General features: G+C 43.7%; 2 protein-coding genes across 2 annotated transcripts in view; one reads left to right on the top strand and one right to left on the bottom strand.

Moving 5' to 3' along the window:
- LOC139754164 (ras-related and estrogen-regulated growth inhibitor-like protein) overlaps positions 1-19,489 on the bottom strand; it is a 392,942-nt gene that overhangs the window by 149,947 nt on the left and 223,506 nt on the right. The window lies entirely within an intron of this gene.
- Positions 1-19,489, top strand: part of LOC139753902 (uncharacterized) — a 56,804-nt gene that overhangs the window by 30,833 nt on the left and 6,482 nt on the right. Inside the window, exons 8-9 of the mRNA XM_071670859.1 lie at positions 461-682; positions 15,655-15,924. Coding sequence (XP_071526960.1) covers positions 461-682; positions 15,655-15,924 — 492 coding nt within the window. The remainder of the gene's footprint in view (positions 1-460; positions 683-15,654; positions 15,925-19,489) is intronic.

The raw sequence follows: 19,489 nt of genomic DNA on the forward strand, positions 1-19,489 counted from the left end.
ACACACAGAACACACCTCCGTGGGTTATGATAAACTGAGTTTCTGGTAAGAAAATGAATTAATTGCTTCCAGTCGTTCATAACTTGATGGAAGGCATTTCCCCAAACGTTTCTCAGCGAGGAAGTGACTACGTGAGCAGTAAGCTGACGCTGCTGGGACAGAATTTGAAGTCTTAATCTTGTCCCTTTGTTCACACGGTTTGTTATGTCCAGGTCTCTGTGGTAAAAGTATATTGAAAAACCAGAGAACATCTGATCTTCATGATCCATCACATCTGTCATAGCCACTTTGTATATAAGGCTATACCTAAACACTTGTCTTGGGTCTCAGGCTGCACCATGAAGAACGTGTTCTGGTGCAACGTTAGTTCCTGCATGTACCGCTGTGCTGCACACGATTCTGTCAAGTCGTCATCACGAAGTCCAGTTACTAATTAGTTTTCTTTTTTTCCCTTTTTCAGCACAAGTTGGGGTCTGGATGGGCGCCATAGACCGGGAGTCAGAGGGATCGTGGGTTACGCTCTCTGGACAGCCCATCCCTAGTACTTTCACACTCTGGAGGGATGGAGAGCCAAACAACAAAAGTGACGAAGACTGCATGGAGGTGGGCGGCGACAGATCTGATTACAATGATATCTCTTGCGATAGAGAATTATCCTTTGTCTGCGAGTTCTTCATCAAATGATTCAGGGTGATCTGTGGTCCATATTTCGAGAGCGTTTACTGCACTTATTGGTGAAGTTTCAGAATTGATTTGCAGTCTCCCATTAACTGTTCTCGTCTGGGTGAAGATAACTTAAGGACGACGTAAAGTGAGGCTTACACTACTAATGCTGAAGTCAAGATTGCTCGAACTGGACTTACTTCGTCTTGGGTGTGATACCGTTTTGATCTCTGGTGTCTTTCTTGCCTTCCTTCACACATGTCTTTCGCATTGCTTGGTGATAAGTCTTACTCGTCACACTACGGAACAACAATGCACCAATTCCTCTCCTACGATGGTAACGGGTTCATATATTTGCGCTCCAACACTAATCATTAAATCATGAAGATAGTTTGAATATGGTAATGCGGCGAGCCCGCCTACCAAGCATCATTGCCAAACGGTGCTACATTTTCCTGTTGCCCTTCACTGGTCACAGCTTTGGCAGACAATTGTTAACGCATACATATACAGTGGAATTCAACCAGCAACAGACAGTTGGGTCCTTTCAAGGCTGTTTGTGATAATGAAGGATGTCAGAAACTTAAAGATTAGTGAGATACGTTAAGAAAGGCATACAGACGATTCAAAGAGGCAAGCCAGCACACTGTTCCTGTGTCGAGAGAGGAATAATTAATGTTCGTCATACAATTGTAACAAAATACATGTCGAGTCTACACGTTTTCTTTAACGTATCTATAGAGTACCGCTTTCAACCAAGCGGGTGAATCATTCTGAAGGTTAACAAACCTGTTGAAGGAAGAATACTTCGCCTCACTCAAGGGTGAAACAGACGACGAATTGGCATCTATCACCACAATAGAAATCAGACGAACGAAGCCTTAAGGATGCATCTCTTAGATGGAAACTATCGAAGCTTTTGAAAATGTTTGATATCTCTTATTTGATCAATTCCATAACTTTTTTTTTTCCTAAATTAATTCATGTCGTTTGTATAGGTTTTGTTTCTCAGTCAGGGAATAATCACCTTGATAGGTCGACGATCTAGTCATTCCATCTTTGTCTGTCATTAAGTTACGTGACCAAAGACGATCACGGTCCTCAAGACATGATATAAATAAAGAGTGAGGATGATTGGAACTAAGGCATATAAATATTGCTCGCTCATTTTTTTTTTCGCTCATGACAAACCAAGCCTAGTTTATATATAGCAATATGAATATTAATAAGTACATTACAACAGCCAAGAAAACAAGTTCAAACGCTCTGAAATGCCAACGTCTGTCAGCGAATACAAAATGTCTTTCTCCATGTGTTAACCGCTGTGCTGGGCTGGTTGAACAGCGCCTGTGCCACCGGCCAATGAATTGTGTTATCATCGCTTGAAATAAAAAGTCAATCATAAGGAAATCTTTCTATTTCCTGACCAACCCTACCTCAGATCCCTGACCAACCCTACCTCAGATCCCTGACCAACCCTACCTCAGAACCCTGACCAACCCTGCCTCAGATCCCTGACCAACCCTGCCTCAGATCCCTGACCAACCCAACCTCAGATCCCTGACCAACCCTGCCTCAGATCCCTGACCAACCCTACCCCCTGAATCCTTACCAACCCAACGCCCTTTAGACCCCAACCAAACACTAGATGCTGTTCTTCAAGACATTCAGAGAACACATCTTTGCTGTCTTTAAAGATATCTCCTCTATTCGTACTCCAAACACGAGATGTACGTAACTTTCAAATGATCTCGAAGATACACAATATATCTACCTATATCTTGCCTCTCCCTCGTACTGTTAACACAGAATTCATTCAGCTCCCTTCAGCCTGACCAAATTCTCCAGTTTTGTCACTAGGAATACAAGGAGAGAGAGAGAGAGAGAGAGAGAGAGAGAGAGAGAGAGAGAGAGAGAGAGAGAGAGAGAGAGAGAGAGAGAGAGAGAGAGAGAGAGAGAGAGAGAGAGAGAGAGAGAGAGAGAGAGAGAGAGAGCACACTGAGGAAACAGTGACTGACGAGCCTCACCTGGACCCTGGGAGGGGCGTGAGGCCAAGTGACACTTTTGACAGTGGTTCGAAGCAAGGCCCCGTTCTTCTCCGACGCGGCAACACTTGCTGATGGCCTTCGTCCTTACCTGCCGCTGCTGCTGGCCTCACATATTGCCTTACCTGTGCCTCCCCGACACCCTCTCCTCTGCTCCCACCCGAGATTCCTAATGGCTGTGGAAATATCGTCCCTAATTAGTAATAAACAGTCGTCATCATCCCCCTGACTCGGAGGGTGTTGACCTCTGGTTCACCTGAGTTCGAAACTCTCCAGATTCTCGGTATGACGAAGGTGTCACTACGTTCCTGCCGTCACATACCGTGACGCCTCCTCCATGTCCTGCATAGATCCCATCTTGTGTTGACCCCTTGGACCCAGGTGTGTGTGTGTGTGTGTGTGTGTGTGTGTGTGTGTTGTGTGTGTGTAGGTGTGTGTGTGTTTGTGTGTGTGTAGGTGTGTGTGTTTGTGTGTGTGTAGGTGTGTGTGTGTAGGTGTGTATTTCTCGAGTTAAGTGACCGCATCTAAAGAAGCACAGAGTTAATAGAGAAGGTCTAGAGAAGGGCAACAAAGATGGTTTTTTTTAGAAATGAGGAAGCTGGGTCACAGGGGAAGGCTAATACAGACCTTGACTTTACCCAAATTGATCCATCATGAAAGAAAGAAGAATGAAGGGTGACCTGATCACAAAATTGGAAGTTATTAAACTAAACTGATATCGTAGGCAGTGAACAGTTCTTCGAAAACTGTAGGTTTAAAACAACCATAGAACATAATCAACCAAGAAACTTGTAAGAAAAAAAAATAAAGAAGTTCCATTGCACTAAAAGAGTATTGGATGAATGGAATAGTCTGAATGAAGAGAGAGTAAATGAGTGCACCACACAGAACTGTACTAAGTTGAATGATAGCATAAAATGGTTCAAAATATGGGGATGGGGGCTCCCCCCCATGGGGGAGAGGAGGGGGGGGAGGAGATCCCCATACAGTAATTAGGTAATTACAAACAGGTTATTACATTCTGATAACAACCTTTCTCATGCATATCTTGGACAAGATGCCAAAAAAAAAAAGAAAAGAGTGAAATTTCATCAGTACCATACGAACGTGTCGTCCGTCATATAACCCATCCAGGCCAATAACCCTTCCCCCGTGTGACGCCCTTGACAACACGAGTGTACTTGCCAAGAGAGCCTCAATCTCTGGCGGAGCCGAGTTCAACGCCCCGACTAGATTTTCGAGTCGCGGGGGGATCACGGCCGCTCTCTTCAGCTCCTCGAACTTGTAATCGCCCGTAATCCATCCAATTACGAACGGAATATTTATTTTCCCCATCTAGCAGCAGCAGCAGCAGGAGGAGGAGGAGGAGGAGGAGGTAGGAACCAGAGGAACAGGTCGTAGTGGAGCACCACGATGAGACATCACCACCATCGGAGGTTCACAAGAGGAAGGTGAGGTGAGGTCGAGGGCAATTAGCGGGTGCTGTTGTGACGATGGCGTGTGTGTGTGTGTGTGTGTGAGAGAGAGAGAGAGAGAGAGAGAGAGAGAGAGAGAGAGAGAGAGAGAGAGAGAGAGAGAGAGAGAGAGAGAGAGGAAATCGTAGGATTAATCCTTTGACAAACCGCTGGGAATGGCGCTGACCCCGCGCTCCAGCCTTGGTAAAGACATGATCCATTTGCCTGTTTCTAGTGCCCACCCACCCACCCACACACACACACACACACACCCACTCACCGCGGAGAACACTTGGATGGCATTGTTGTGGTGAGTGAGTGAAGGTAGTCGCTTAGGATGAGGTTAAAAGCATAAAAAGTTTTAGAGGCGTTGAGATCAAATGGGTAAGCTGCTGCACGTAGCGCAGACCAGACTAAGCTGAGAAGGAGAGGAAGGCTGGATCAGGTCCTCAGGGAGATGCTGGATCAGGTCCACAGGGAGATGCTGGATCAGGTTTCATTCATATAACAACAACAGATATATGATACAGATATACAATTCCTGGTGGTTGTCTCCGCTCCCTCTCACAGGTCACACATACTTCTCAGAATGGTAACCTGGTCATATACCATCAAGTCTTCCATTATCTGACCTTTCCATGTAATGTCCCCCAACAGATAACATCGTATATATATATAAATATAAATATATATATATATATATATATATATATATATATATATATATATATATATATATATATATATATATATATATATATATATATTATCCCTGGGGATAGGGGAAAAAAATACTTCCCACGTATTCCCTGCGTGTCGTAGAAGGCGACTAAAAGGGAAGGGAGCGGGGGGCTGGAAATCCTCCCCTCTCGTTTGTTTTTTTTTAATTTTCCAAAAGAAGGAACAGACAAGGGGGCCAGGTGAGGATATTTCCTCAAAGGCCCAGTCCTCTGCTCTTAACGCTACCTCGCTATCGCGGGAAATGGCGAATATATATATATATATATATATATATATATATATATATATATATATATATATATATATATATATATATATTTGTGATGATCAAGAGGAAAATGAAACACTGCAAGTTCCCAAGAGCACTTTTGTGTAGTGATTACATCACTGTAGGAAAGTATACTTGAAAATTTATCGTGTTTCATTTTCCTTGTGGTTATCAGTAAGTACTAGATTACGCGCACCAGTGTCACCTACTGCAATATATATATATATATATATATATATATATATATATATATATATATATATATATATATATATATATATATATATATATCATTAAATTTTAGGGAGAATAAAAAGATGTTCAGGAAGGAGGTAAATAAAGTGCGTAAGACAAGGGAGCAAATGGGAACTTCAGTGAAGGGGGCAAATGGGGAGGTGATAACAAGTAGTGGTGATGTGAGAAGGAGATGGAGTGAGTATTTTGAAGGTTTGTTGAATGTGTTTGATGATAGAGTGGCAGATATAGGGTGTTTTGGTCGAGGTGGTGTGCAAAGTGAGAGGGTCAGGGAAAATGATTTGGTAAACAGAGAAGAGGTAGTAAAAGCTTTGCGGAAGATGAAAGCCGTCAAGGCAGCAGGTTTGGATGGTACTGCAGTGGAATTTATTTAAAAAGGGGGTGACTGTATTATTGACTGGTTCGTAAGGTTATTTAATGTATGTATGATTCATGGTGAGGTGCCTGAGGATTGGCGGAATGCGTGCATAGTGCCATTGTACAAAGGCAAAGGGGATAAGAGTGAGTGCTCAAATTACAGAGGTATAAGTTTGTTGAGTATTCCTGGTATATAATATGGGAGGGTATTGATTGAGTGGGTGAAGGCATGTACAGAGCATCAGATTGGGGAAGAGCAGTGTGGTTTCAGAAGTGGTAGAGGATGTGTGGATCAGGTGTTTGCTTTGAAGAATGTATGTGAGAAATACTTAGAAAAGCAAATGGATTTGTATGTAGCATTTATGGATCTGGAGAAGGCATATGATAGAGTTGATAGAGATGCTCTGTGGAAGGTATTAAGAATATATGGTGTGGGAGGCAAGTTGTTAGAAGCAGTGAAAAGTTTTTATCGAGGATGTAAGGCATGTGTACGTGTAGGAAGAGAGGAAAGTGATTGGTTCTCAGTGAATGTAGGTTTGCGGCAGGGGTGTGTGATGTCTCCATGGTTGTTTAATTTGTTTATGGATGGGGTCGTTAGGGAGGTGAATGCAAGACTTTTGGAAAGAGGGGCAAGTATGAAGTCTGTTGGTGATGAGAGAGCTTGGGAAGTGAGTCAGTTGTTGTTCGCTGATGATACAGCGCTGGTGGCTGATTCATGTGAGAAACTGCAGAAGCTGGTGACTGAGTTTGGTAAAGTGTGTGAAAGAAGAAAGTTAAGAGTAAATGTGAATAAGAGCAAGGTTATTAGGTACAGTAGGGTTGAGGGTCAAGTCAATTGGGACGTAAGTTTGAATGGAGAAAGACTGGAGGAAGTGAAGTGTTTTTGATATCTGGGAGTGGATCTGGCAGCGGATGGAACCATGGAAGCGGAAGTGGATCATAGGGTGGGGGAGGGGGCGAAAATTTTGGGAGCCTTGAAAAATGTGTGGAAGTCGAGAACATTATCTCGGAAAGCAAAAATGGGTATGTTTGAAGGAATAGTGGTTCCAACAATGTTGTATGGTTGCGAGGCGTGGGCTATGGATAGAGTTGTGCGCAGGAGGATGGATGTGCTGGAAATGAGATGTTTGAGGACAATGTGTGGTGTGAGGTGGTTTGATCGAGTAAGTAACGTAAGGGTAAAAGAAATGTGTGGAAATAAAAAGAGCGTGGTTGAGAGAGCAGAAGAGGGTGTTTTGAAATGGTTCGGGCACATGGAGAGAATGAGTGAGGAAAGATTGACCAAGAGAATATATGTGTCGGAGGTGGAGGGAACGAGGAGAAGAGGGAGACCAAATTGGAGATGGAAAGATGGAGTGAAAAAGATTTTGTGTGATCGGGGCCTGAACATGCAGGAGGGTGAAAGGAGGGCAAGGAATAGAGTGAATTGGAGCGATGTGGTATACCGGGGTTGACGTGCTGTCAGTGGATTGAATCAAGGCATGTGAAGCGTCTGGGGTAAACCATGGAAAGTTCTGTAGGTATGTATATCTGCGTGTGTGGACGTATGTATATACATGTGTATGGGGGGGGGGGGGGGTTGGGCCATTTCTTTCGTCTGTTTCCTTGCGCTACCTCGCAAACGCAGGAGACAGCGACAAAGCAAAAAAAAAAAAAAAGAAATATATATATATATATATATATATATATATATATATATATATATATATATATATATATATGATACGGCCCGACAATATAAGAGAGAATATACAGCACTTCCTCACACTGTGCAACACAACAATTATCCAAATAAAGAGAGGAAAAAGAAAAAGAAATAAACCGGGAAAAAATTGACGAACAGAAACCAGCGTTGGTCCTCGTCTCTTGGTCACACTACACCACGCCCATGGAAAAAAATGGCAAGCTGAACATAACTGACATACCAGAGACCCCTGGGAAGTGGAATGATGGACTGAGTATGTCGGTGTCGGGTATACTCGCGTACCACTTTGCCTTCGGGACACGCCAGGATATCCAGGGGTCGTACTGTGGTGCTCAAAGGGTCGTACTGTGGTGCTCAAAGGGTCGTTATGTGGTGCTCAAAGGGTCGTACTGTGGTGCTCAAAGGGTCGTTATGTGGTGCTCAAAGGGTCGTACTGTGGTGTTCAATGGTCGTATCGTCGTGTTCAATGATCGCACCGTGGTGTTCAATGGTCGTACCGTCGTGTTCAATGATCGCACCGTGATGTTCAATGGTCGTACCGTCGCGTTCAATGATCGCACCGTGTTGTTCAATGGTCGTACCGTCGTGTTCAATGATCGCACCGTGGTGTTCAATGGTCGTATCGTCGTGTTCAATGATCGCACCGTGGTGTTCAATGATCGCTCCGTGGTGTTCAATGATCGCTCCGTGGTGTTCAATGATCGCACCGTGGTGTTCAATGATCGCTCCGTGGTGTTCAATGATCGCACCGTGGTGTTCAATGATCGCTCCGTGGTGTTCAATGATCGCACCGTGGTGTTCAATGATCGCTCCGTGGTGTTCAATGGTCGTATCGTCGTGTTCAATGATCGCACCGTGGTGTTCAATGATCGTACCGTGGTGTTCAATGATCGCACCGTGGTGTTCAATGATCCCACCGTGGTGTTCAATGATCGCTCCGTGGTGTTCAATGATCGCACCGTGGTGTTCAATGATAGCACCGTGGTGTTCAATGATCGCACCGTGGTGTTCAATGATCGCACCGTGGTGTTCAATGATCCCACCGTGGTGTTCAATGATCGCACCGTGGTGTTCAATGATCGCACCGTGGTGTTCAATGATCCCACCGTGGTGTTCAATGATCCCACCGTGGTGTTCAATGATCCCACCGTGGTGTTCAATGATCCCACCGTGGTGTTCAATGATCGCACCGTGGTGTTCAATGATCCCACCGTGGTGTTCAACGATAGCACCGTGGTGTTCAATGATCCCACCGTGGTGTTCAATGATCCCACCGTGGTGTTCAATGATCCCACCGTGGTGTTCAATGATCGCACCGTGGTGTTCAATGATCCCACCGTGGTGTTCAATGATCCCACCGTGGTGTTCAACGATAGCACCGTGGTGTTCAATGATCCCACCGTGGTGTTCAATGATCGCACCGTGGTGTTCAATGATCCCACCGTGGTGTTCAATGATCGCACCGTGGTGTTCAACGATAGCACCGTGGTGTTCAATGATCGCACCGTGGTGTTCAATGATCCCACCGTGGTGTTCAATGATCCCACCGTGGTGTTCAATGATCCCACCGTGGTGTTCAATGATCGCACCGTGGTGTTCAATGATCCCACCGTGGTGTTCAACGATAGCACCGTGGTGTTCAATGATCCCACCGTGGTGTTCAATGATCGTACCGTGGTGTTCAATGATCGGAACGTGGTGTTCAATGATCGCACCGTGGTGTTCAATGATCGCACCGTGGTGTTCAATGATCGCACCGTGGTGTTCAACGATAGCACCGTGGTGTTCAACAATAGCACCGTGGTGTTCAACAATAGCACCGTGGTGTTCAACGATAGCACCGTGGTGTTCAATGATCGCACCGTGGTGTTCAATGACCGTAACTTGGTGCCACCGTGCTTCAATGGCTAGACCCACAAAGTCGTACTCTAAAGAGTTGAGCAAACATAATATATCATAGAGATGAGCGTAGCTCAACAACACACAGATATAAGATTACTGTTGGCGCTGGCAACACGTGTGTGTGTGTGTGTGTGTGTGTGGAGGGTGAGGAGGAGACATCGCTCACACGGTGTTCGAAACCAGGAAGATCTAGGGGAGATGACTCCACTGGGAACCACGTCTTCTGTGCTAGGGTGAAGAACATCAGCTTCGTCGTCGTGTACGCCACAGACGTGTTACGTTATACAGATGTGCGTACGTACGTACACTACAGCTGCCTGGCTTGGTTACTTCCCGTGGAAACTCAAAGCTAGTTACTCCTGTATATCATATTTGTTTATCTCTATAATTCTGTCTATATATATATATTATCCCTGGGGATAGGGGAGAAAGAATACTTCCCACGTATTCCCTGCGTGTCGTAGAAGGCGACTAAAAGAGGAGGGAGCGGGTGGCTGGAAATCCTCCCCTCTCGTCTTATTTTAATTTTCCAAAAGAAGAAATAGAGAAGGGGGCCAGGTGAGGACATTCCCTCACAGGCTCAGTCCTCTGTTCTTAACGCTATCTCGCTAACGCGGAAAATGGCGAATAGTATGAATATATATATATATATATATATATATATATATATATATATATATATATATAGAGAGAGAGAGAGAGAGAGAGAGAGAGAGAGAGAGAGAGAGAGAGAGAGAGAGAGAGAGAGGTGCCACTGGACTCCACTTGCGCAAGTTAACTTCGCGAGAAGAAAGTCACCACTGGCAAGTGGAGCAGGAGTACGAGCATGACGAGGAACTCTTCGCTTCGAAGGCGTCATGCGTTCCCCTGCTACTGATTGTAACGCAGCCTTGAAGCTGCCCCTTAACAGGTGTGCTGGGGTTGTGACAACTAACTGGTTATATAAACAAATGTACGTGAACTACCCCTGCAGTTGGTAACGCCACAAGTAACAGTAAAGCGTCATCAAGGACCTACATGCCCAAGAGGAGCCTACCTTACCCTGCTCCTGCGTGGAATGTAACACATAGTATCATTCAACCCACAGGAGCATTTCATGGAGCTCCTGCACCTTAGAGGGTGCACTCCGTGTAGAGGCAGGACAAGGTAGGCTCCTTCTGAGACGAGAAGATCCTTCTGGTCGCGGTGCAAGCAATCGGTATTGCGCATGATAGTTAGAGAATGGATACACACACACACACACACACACACACACACACACGCGCGCGCGCACACACTGCCAATCTATTATCCAACACATTCAACAAACCTTCAAAATCCTCACTCCATCTCCTTCTCACTTCACCACTCCTTGTTATTACTTCCCCATTTGCCCCTTTCACCGATGTTCCCATTCGTTCTCTTTATTTTACGCACTTTATTTACCTCCTCCCAAAACATCTTTTTTTTATTCACCCTAAAATTTAACGATACTCTATCACCCCAACTCTCATTTGCCCTCTTTTTCACCTCTTGCACTATTATATATATATATATAAGAAGAAAGTCAAGAGTAAATGTGAATAAGAGCAAGGTTATTAGGTACAGTAGGGTTGAGGGTCAAGTCAATTGGGTAGTAAGTTTGAATGGAGAAAAACTGGAGGAAGTAAAGTGTTTTAGATATCTGGGAGTGGATCTGGCAGCGGATGGAACCATGGAAGCGGAAGTGGATCATAGGGTGGGGGAGGGGGCGAAAATTTTGGGAGCCTTGAAGAATGTGTGGAAGTCGAGAACATTATCTCGGAAAGCAAAAATGGGTATGTTTGAAGGAATAGTGGTTCCAACAATGTTGTATGGTTGCGAGGCGTGGGCTAAGGATAGAGTTGTGCGCAGGAGGATGGATGTGCTGGAAATGAGATGTTTGAGGACAATGTGTGGTGTGAGGTGGTTTGATCGAGTAAGTAACGTAAGGGTAAGAGAGATGTGTGGAAATAAAAAGAGCGTGGTTGAGAGAGCAGAAGAGGGTGTTTTGAAATGGTTTGGGCACATGGAGAGAATGAGTGGGGAAAGATTGACCAAGAGGATATATGTGTCGGAGGTGGAGGGAACGAGGAGAAGTGGGAGAACAAATTGGAGGTGGAAGATGGAGTGGAAAAGATTTTGTGTGATCGGGGCCTGAACATGCAGGAGGGTGAAAGGAGGGCAAGGAATAGAGTGAATTGGATCGATGTGGTATACCGGGGTTGACGTGCTGTCAGTGGATTGAATCAGGGCATGTGAAGCGTCTGGGGTAAACCATGGAAAGCTGTGTAGGTGTGTGTGTTTGCGTGTGTGGACGTGTGTATATACATGTGTATGGGGGTGGGTTGGGCCATTTCTTTCGTCTGTTTCCTTGCGCTACCTCGCAGATGCGGGAGACAGCGACAAAATATATATATATATATATATATATATATATATATATATATATATATATATATATATATATATATATCCCTGGGGATTGGGGAGAAAGAATACTTCCCACTCATTCCTCACGTGTCGTAGAAGGCGACTAAAGGGGACGGGAGAGGGGGCTAGAAACCCTCCCCTCCTTGTATTTTAACTTTCTAAAAGGGGAAACAGAAGGTGTCACGCGGGGAGCGCTCATCCTCCTCGAAGGCTCAGAGTGGGGCGTCTAAATGTGTGTGGATGTAACCAAGATGAGAAAAAAGGAGAGATAGGTAGTATGTTTGAGGAAAGGAACCTGGATGTTTTGGCTCTGAGTGAAACGAAGCTCAAGGGTAAAGGGGAAGAGTGGTTTGGGAATGTCTTTGGAGTAAAGTCAGGGGTTAGTGAGAGGACAAGAGCAAGGGAAGGAGTAGCACTACTGAAACAGGAGTGGTGGGAGTATGTGATTGAGTGTAAGTAAACTCTAGATTGATACGGGTAAAACTGAAAGTTGATGGAGAGAGATGGGTGATTATTGGTGCATATGCACCTGGGCATGAGAAGAAAGATCATGAGAGGCAAGTGTTTTGGGAACAGCTGAATGAGTGTGTTAGTGGTTTTGATGCACGAGACCGGGCTATAGTGATGGGTGATTTGAATGCAAAGGTGAGTAATGTGGCAGTTGAGGGAATAATTGGTATACATGGGGTGTTCAGTGTTGTAAATGGAAATGGTGAAGAGCTTGTAGATTTATGTGCTGAAAAAGGACTGGTGATTGGGAATACCTGGTTTAAAAAGAGAGATATACATAAGTATACGTATGTAAGTAGGAGAGATGGCCTGAGAGCGTTATTGGATTACGTGTTAATTGACAGGCGCGCGAAAGAGAGACTTTTGGATGTTAATGTGCTGAGAGGTGCAACTGGAGGGATGTCTGATCATTATCTTGTGGAGGCGAAGGTGAAGATTTGCAGAGGTTTTCAGAAAAGAAGAGAGAGTGTTGGGGCGAAGAGAGTGGTGAGAGTAAGTGAACTTGGGAAGTAGACTTGTGTGAGGAAGTACCAGGAGAGACTGAATACAGAATGGAAAAAGGTGAGAACAAAGGACGTAAGGGGAGTGGGGGAGGAATGGGATGTATTTAGGGAAGCAGTGATGGCTTGCGCAAAAGATGCTTGTGGCATGAGAAGCGTGGGAGGTGGGCAGATTAGAAAGGGTAGTGAGTGGTGGGATGAAGACGTAAGATTATTAGTGGAAGAGAAGATAGAGGCATTTGGACGATTTTTGCAGGGAAATAATGCAAATGAGTGGGAGATGTATAAAAGAAAGAGGCAGGGGGACAAGAGAAAGGTGCAAGAGGTGAAAAAGAGGGCAAATGAGAGTTGGAGTGAGAGAGTATTATTAAATTTTAGGGAGAATAAAAAGATGTTCTGGAAGGAGGTAAATAAAGTGCGTAAGACAAGGGAGCAAATGGGAACTTCAGTGAAGGGGGCTAATGGGGAGGTGATAACAAGTAGTGGTGATGTGAGAAGGAGATGGAGTGAGTATTTTGAAGGTTTGTTGAATGTGTCTGATGATAGAGTGGCAGATATAGGGTGTTTTGGTCGTGCAAAGTGAGAGGGTTAGGGAAAATTATTTGGTAAACAGAGAAGAGGTGGTTAAAGCTTTGCGGAAGATGGAATCCGGAAAGGCAGCAGGTTTGGATGGTATTGCATTGGAATTTATTAAAAATGGGGGTGACTCTATTGTTGACTGGTTGGTAAGGTTATTTAATGTATGTATGATTCATGGTGAGGTGCCTGAGGATTGGTGGAATGCTTGAATAGTGCCATTGTACAAAGGCAAAGGGGATAAGAGTGAGTGCTCAAATTACAGAGGTATAAGTTTGTTGAGTATTCCTGGTAAATCATATGGGAAGGTATTGACTGAGAGGGTGAAGGCATGTACAGAGCATCAGATTGGGGAAGAGCAGTGTAGTTTCAGAAGTGGTAGAGGATGTGTGGATCAGGTGTTTGCTTTGAAGAATGCATGTGAGAAATACTTAGAAAAGCAAATGGATTTGTAAGTAGCATTTATGGATCTGGAGAAGGCATATGATAGAGTTGATAGAGATGCTCTGTCGAAAGTATTAAGAATATATGATGTGGGAGGCAAGTTGTTCGAAGCAGCGAAAAGTTGTTATCGAGGATGTAAGGCATGTGTACGTGTAGGAAGAGAGGAAAGTGATTGGTTCTCAGTGAATGTAGGTTTGCGGCAGGGGTGTGTGATGTCTCCATGGTTGTTTAATTTGTTTATGGTTGGGGTTTTTAGGGAGGTGAATGCAAGAGTTTTGGAAAGAGGGGCAAGTATGCAGTCTGTTGTGGATGAGAGAGCTTGGGAAGTGAGTCAGTTGTTGTTGGCTGATGATATCTGGGAGTTTAAGATATCTGGGAGTGGATTTGGCAGCGGATGGATCCATGGAAGCGGCAGTGAATCATAGGGTGGGGGAGGGGGCGAAAATTCTGGGAGCCTTAAAGAATGTTTGGAAGTCGAGAACATTATCTCGGAAAGCAAAAATGGGTATGTCTGAATGAACAGTGGTTCCAACAATGTTGTATGGTTCCGAGGCGTGGGCTATGGATAGAGTTGTGCGCAGGAGGGTGGATGTGCTGGAAATGAGATGTTTGAGGACAATATGTGGTGTGAGGTGGTTTGATCGAGTAAGTAATAATAGGGTAAGAAAGATGTGTGGTAATAAAAAGTGTGGTTGAGAGAGCAGAAGAGGGTATTTTGAAATGGTTTGGTCACATGGAGAGAATGAGTGAGGAAAGATTGACAAAGAGGATATATGTGTCGGAGGTGGAGGGAACGAGGAGAAGTGGGAGACCAAATTGGAGGTGGAAGATGGAATGAAAAAGATTTTGAATGATCGGGGCCTGAACATGCAGGAGGGTGAAAGGCGTGCAAGGAATAGAGTGAGTTGGAACGATGTGGTATTCCGGGGGGCATGTGAAGCGTCCTGGGGTAAACCATGGAAAGTTCTGTGGGGCCTGGATGTGGAAAGGGAGCTGTGGTTTCGGTGCATTATTACATGACAGCTAGAGATTGAGTGTGAACGAATGAGGCCTTGTTGTCTTTTCCTAGCGCTACCTCGCACACATGAGGGGGGGAGGGTGTTGTTATTCCATGTGTGGCGGTGTGGCGATGGGAATGAATAAAGGCAGACGGTATAAATTATGTACATGGGTATATATGTATATGTCTGTGTGTGTATATATATGTATACATTGAGATGTATAGGTATGTATATGTGCTGTGTGTGGACGTGTATGTATATACATGTGTATGTGGGTGGGTTGGGCCATTCTTTCGTCTGTTTCCTTGTGCTACCTCGCTAACGCGAGAGACAGCGACAAAGCAATAAATAAATAAATGAATATATATATATATATATATATATATATATATATATATATATATATATATATATATATATACACACCCACACACACACACACACACACGACTATGGTGCTATAGTTTAATGTCTATACCATGACTGCCATGCACCACACTCGCGTTATAAACCTCTCTAAGTGTAACGGGAGGAAATGTCACCTGTCGGTTATACATCAGTCGTAACGTGTGATCATGACCATTGGCTGTGGTACAGACTGTTACCGGAACCTCATCTCTCTTCGCTGGCGTGCCCGTCCATGTGAAATCAATGAGGAACATCAAGATACTGGAATCAGTTACATAGTCTCTCTTGCCTCTTGTGTAGACTATAACGTGTTCCATCATCTGTGTGTGTGTGTGTGTGTGTGTGTGTGTGTGTGTGTGTGTGTGTGTGTGTGTCCTGAGCCGTGACCATCTGAGCCTTGGTTGGGAGGGTAGCGGGTCCGGACCCGGCAGTCTGCCCTCACAGCCTTGACAGTTCACACGGCACGATGACACCGCTGGTCTGGCCATCCTCCCTCCTCACCGCCACCATCGCTCTCCTCGTGTGTGGTGCCTCTGCCGTCGACCTGCAGAGGTTCAGCGGCGTGGATTGTGCCGACGTCTTCGCCAACCAGAAGGAAATTCTAAGGACGCTGAACGGGATAAAGGAACAGATAACTCAAGCATTACCTAGCGACAATGTCGGAGGTGAGGCGCTTCCACTTAGTGTCGAGATCTTCGTTCGGTTTTACTCTCTTAATTTCGCACAGTCTTTCTGTTGTATGTTACGGCGACGAGATATATTTATTTTTCTTTTTCAATCACGGGAATAAAGAAAATTGGCGCATGTATCTCCTCCTGCGTGTCGTACGTAGAAGGCGGACTGGAGGGGTGGGGGTCGGGTCGGTCCGCTAGAACTCATGTATTTCTGTATCTTATCGTAACGTTGAGAGAGAGAGAGAGAGAGAGAGAGAGAGAGAGAGAGAGAGAGAGAGAGAGAGAGAGAGAGAGAGAGAGAGAGAGAGAGAGAGTCAAGCAAGACTCATATATCCTGGAATGTTCATCTCGGTAAAGCCTGGTACTCGATCCCTTTTACATCCTGGGGCACCAGCGAGGCGCCTTGAGCCACGCCGCCCGCCACCAACCTCCAGCCACGGCGGCTGGGGCGCCGCGCCGCCAAGGTCATGCGCGGGTTTCAGTAAACACCAGCGTCGTCGCGTTTTCTGTTGGGTTTTTCGTGATGTACCAAACTCCCATGTACTAAGTCTTGGTCGACCAGAATATCGTAGGTGGTTTACGATACAGTGACTAACAACACCAATGTGACCTAACTGAACCAGTTTCTTAATGTATACAGATCAAACCATAAAAAAAAGAGGGACACAAGGTGAAAAATAAGGAACTTTGAGTACAAAGTAATTGTGCAGAACGAAATTTATAACCACGCGCAATACACAAGCTACACTCTCGATACAGGTGTTGGTGTGATGTCCAGTGGACAAGGTGTTAATGTCCATTCGTTCGTCTACATGTAAACAGCCCATAATGATTCACTTTAAAAACCCAACCAAAGTATGAAGTCAGTCGTGTTTCATTTACGGTTTTGGGACTACGTCAACGGAGGTTCTAATGTTTGTTCGTCCAAACAATTTAGTGGGTCATTTCATCCCCGCTGAGTTATGCTCGAGGACCACATGAACTGATGTGATGGTCTGACTTACGTGCTAACGATTCGATTTTTTCCTCGCAAAATTTTCGCTGTTCCTCTTCATCTGTCATTGCTTGAAAATCTTTGTCAATTAAATTTTAGACTACTTTGAAGCACAGCAAATGATGGAAGGGAACTAGTAATTTCTTATCCACTTCTATACATGATGATTTCTCATCCACTTCTATACATGATAATTTCTCTCATCCACTTCTATACATGATAATTTCTCTCATCCACTTCTATACATGATAATTTCTCTCATCCACTTCTATACAGGATAATTTCTCTCATCCACTTCTATACATGATAATTTCTCTCATCCACTTCTATACTTGATAATTTCTCTCATCCACTTCTATACATGATAATTTCTCTCATCCACTTCTATACATGACAATTTCTCTCATCCACTTCTATACAGGATAATTTCTCTCATCCACTTCTATACATGATAATTTCTCTCAACCACTTCTATACATGATAATTTCTCTCATCCAGTTCTATACATGATAATTTCTCTCATCCACTTCTATACATGATAATTTCTCTCATCCACTTCTATACATGATAATTTCTCTCATCCACTTCTATACATGATAATTTCTCTCATCCACTTCTATACATGATAATTTCTCTCATCCACTTCTATACATGATAATTTCTCTCATCCTCTTCTATACATGACAACTTCTCTCATCCACTTCTATACATGATAATTTCTCTCATCCACTTCTATACATGATAATTTCTCTCATCCACTTCTATACATGATAATTTCTCTCAACCACTTCTATACATGATAATTTCTCTCATCCACTTCTATACATGATAATTTCTCTCATCCACTTCTATACATGATAATTTCTCTCATCCACTTCTATACATGATAATTTCTCTCATCCACTTCTATACATGATAATTTCTCTCATCCACTTCTATACATGATAATTTCTCTCATCCACTTCTATACGTGATAATTTATCTCATCCACTTCTATACATGACAATTTCTCTCATCCACTTCTATACATGACAATTTCTCTCATCCACTTCTATACGTGATAATTTCTCTCATCCACTTCTATACATGACAATTTCTCTCATCCACTTCTATACATGACAATTTCTCTCATCCACTTCTATACATGATAATTTCTCTCATCCACTTCTATACATGATAATTTCTCTCATCCACTTCTATACATGATAATTTCTCTCATCCACTTCTATACATGATAATTTCTCTCATCCACTTCTATACATGATGATTTCTCTCATCCACTTCTATACATGATAATTTCTCTCATCCACTTCTATACATGATAATTTCTCTCATCCACTTCTATACATGATAATTTCTCTCATCCACTTCTATACATGATAATTTCTCTCATCCACTTCTATACATGATAATTTCTCTCATCCACTTCTATACATGATAATTTCTCTCATCCACTTCTATACATGATAATTTCTCTCATCCACTTCTATACATGACAATTTCTCTCATCCACTTCTATACGTGATCATTTTTGCGTAACTTTCTGAAGCCTCAGGAGGGCCTGGTGTAGTAGCAGGACCAGCCTGGTGACACCAGCTGAAGCCATTATGAGCGGACGGTGTGCCATCATCATTTAACGCGAAATGGTCGGAAACTGACCGATGTCCGAGTGTTCATTTGTTACACCACATTAGTACCTGCGTGCGCGGGTGATGAAAACGTACACTATATAAACTGAACAGCGAATGCATCCCTGTGTGAACTACCCATACATTACATACACATCACATGTACAATACATGAACATACGACCAGAATTTTTGAAAATAAAAGAAGAGTATTTTATCAGATAAAAAAAAAATTGTACTGCTGTAGTTATCTAATACATGATAGATACGGCAAAACGTAATGGGTGGCGGCTATACGTTATATGGTTTTAGGCATCGTCTACAACGTAGGATCAAAACACAAAGCATCGTTGTAGTTATTCCAACGTAGGATCAAAGTACGAAGCATCATAGTAGGATCAAAGTACGAAGCATCGTAGTAGGATCAAAGTACGAAGCATCGTAGTAGGATCAAAGTACGAAGCATCATAGTAGGATCAAAGTACGAAGCATCGTAGTAGGATCAAAGTACGAAGCATCGTAGTAGGATCAAAGGACGAAGCATCATAGTAGGATCAAAGTACGAAGCATCGTAGTAGGATCAAAGGACGAAGCATCATAGTAGGATCAAAGTACGAAGCATCGTAGTAGGATCAAAGTACGAAACATCATAGTAGGATCAAAGTACGAAGCGTCATAATAGGATCAAAGTACGAAGCATCATAGTAGGATCAAAGTACGAAGCATCATAGTAGGATCAAAGTACGAAGCATCATAGTAGGATCAAAGGACGAAGCGTCATAATAGGATCAAAGTACGAAGCATCATAGTAGGATCAAAGTACGAAGCATCGTAGTAGGATCAAAGTACGAAGCGTCATAGTAGGATCAAAGTACGAAACATCGTAGTAGGATCAAAGTACGAAGCATCGTAGTAGTTGTCCCAGTGTAGGATC

The sequence above is a fragment of the Panulirus ornatus genome, chromosome 16 (genome assembly GCF_036320965.1).
Source record: "Panulirus ornatus isolate Po-2019 chromosome 16, ASM3632096v1, whole genome shotgun sequence".
Classification (NCBI taxonomy): domain Eukaryota; kingdom Metazoa; phylum Arthropoda; class Malacostraca; order Decapoda; family Palinuridae; genus Panulirus; species Panulirus ornatus.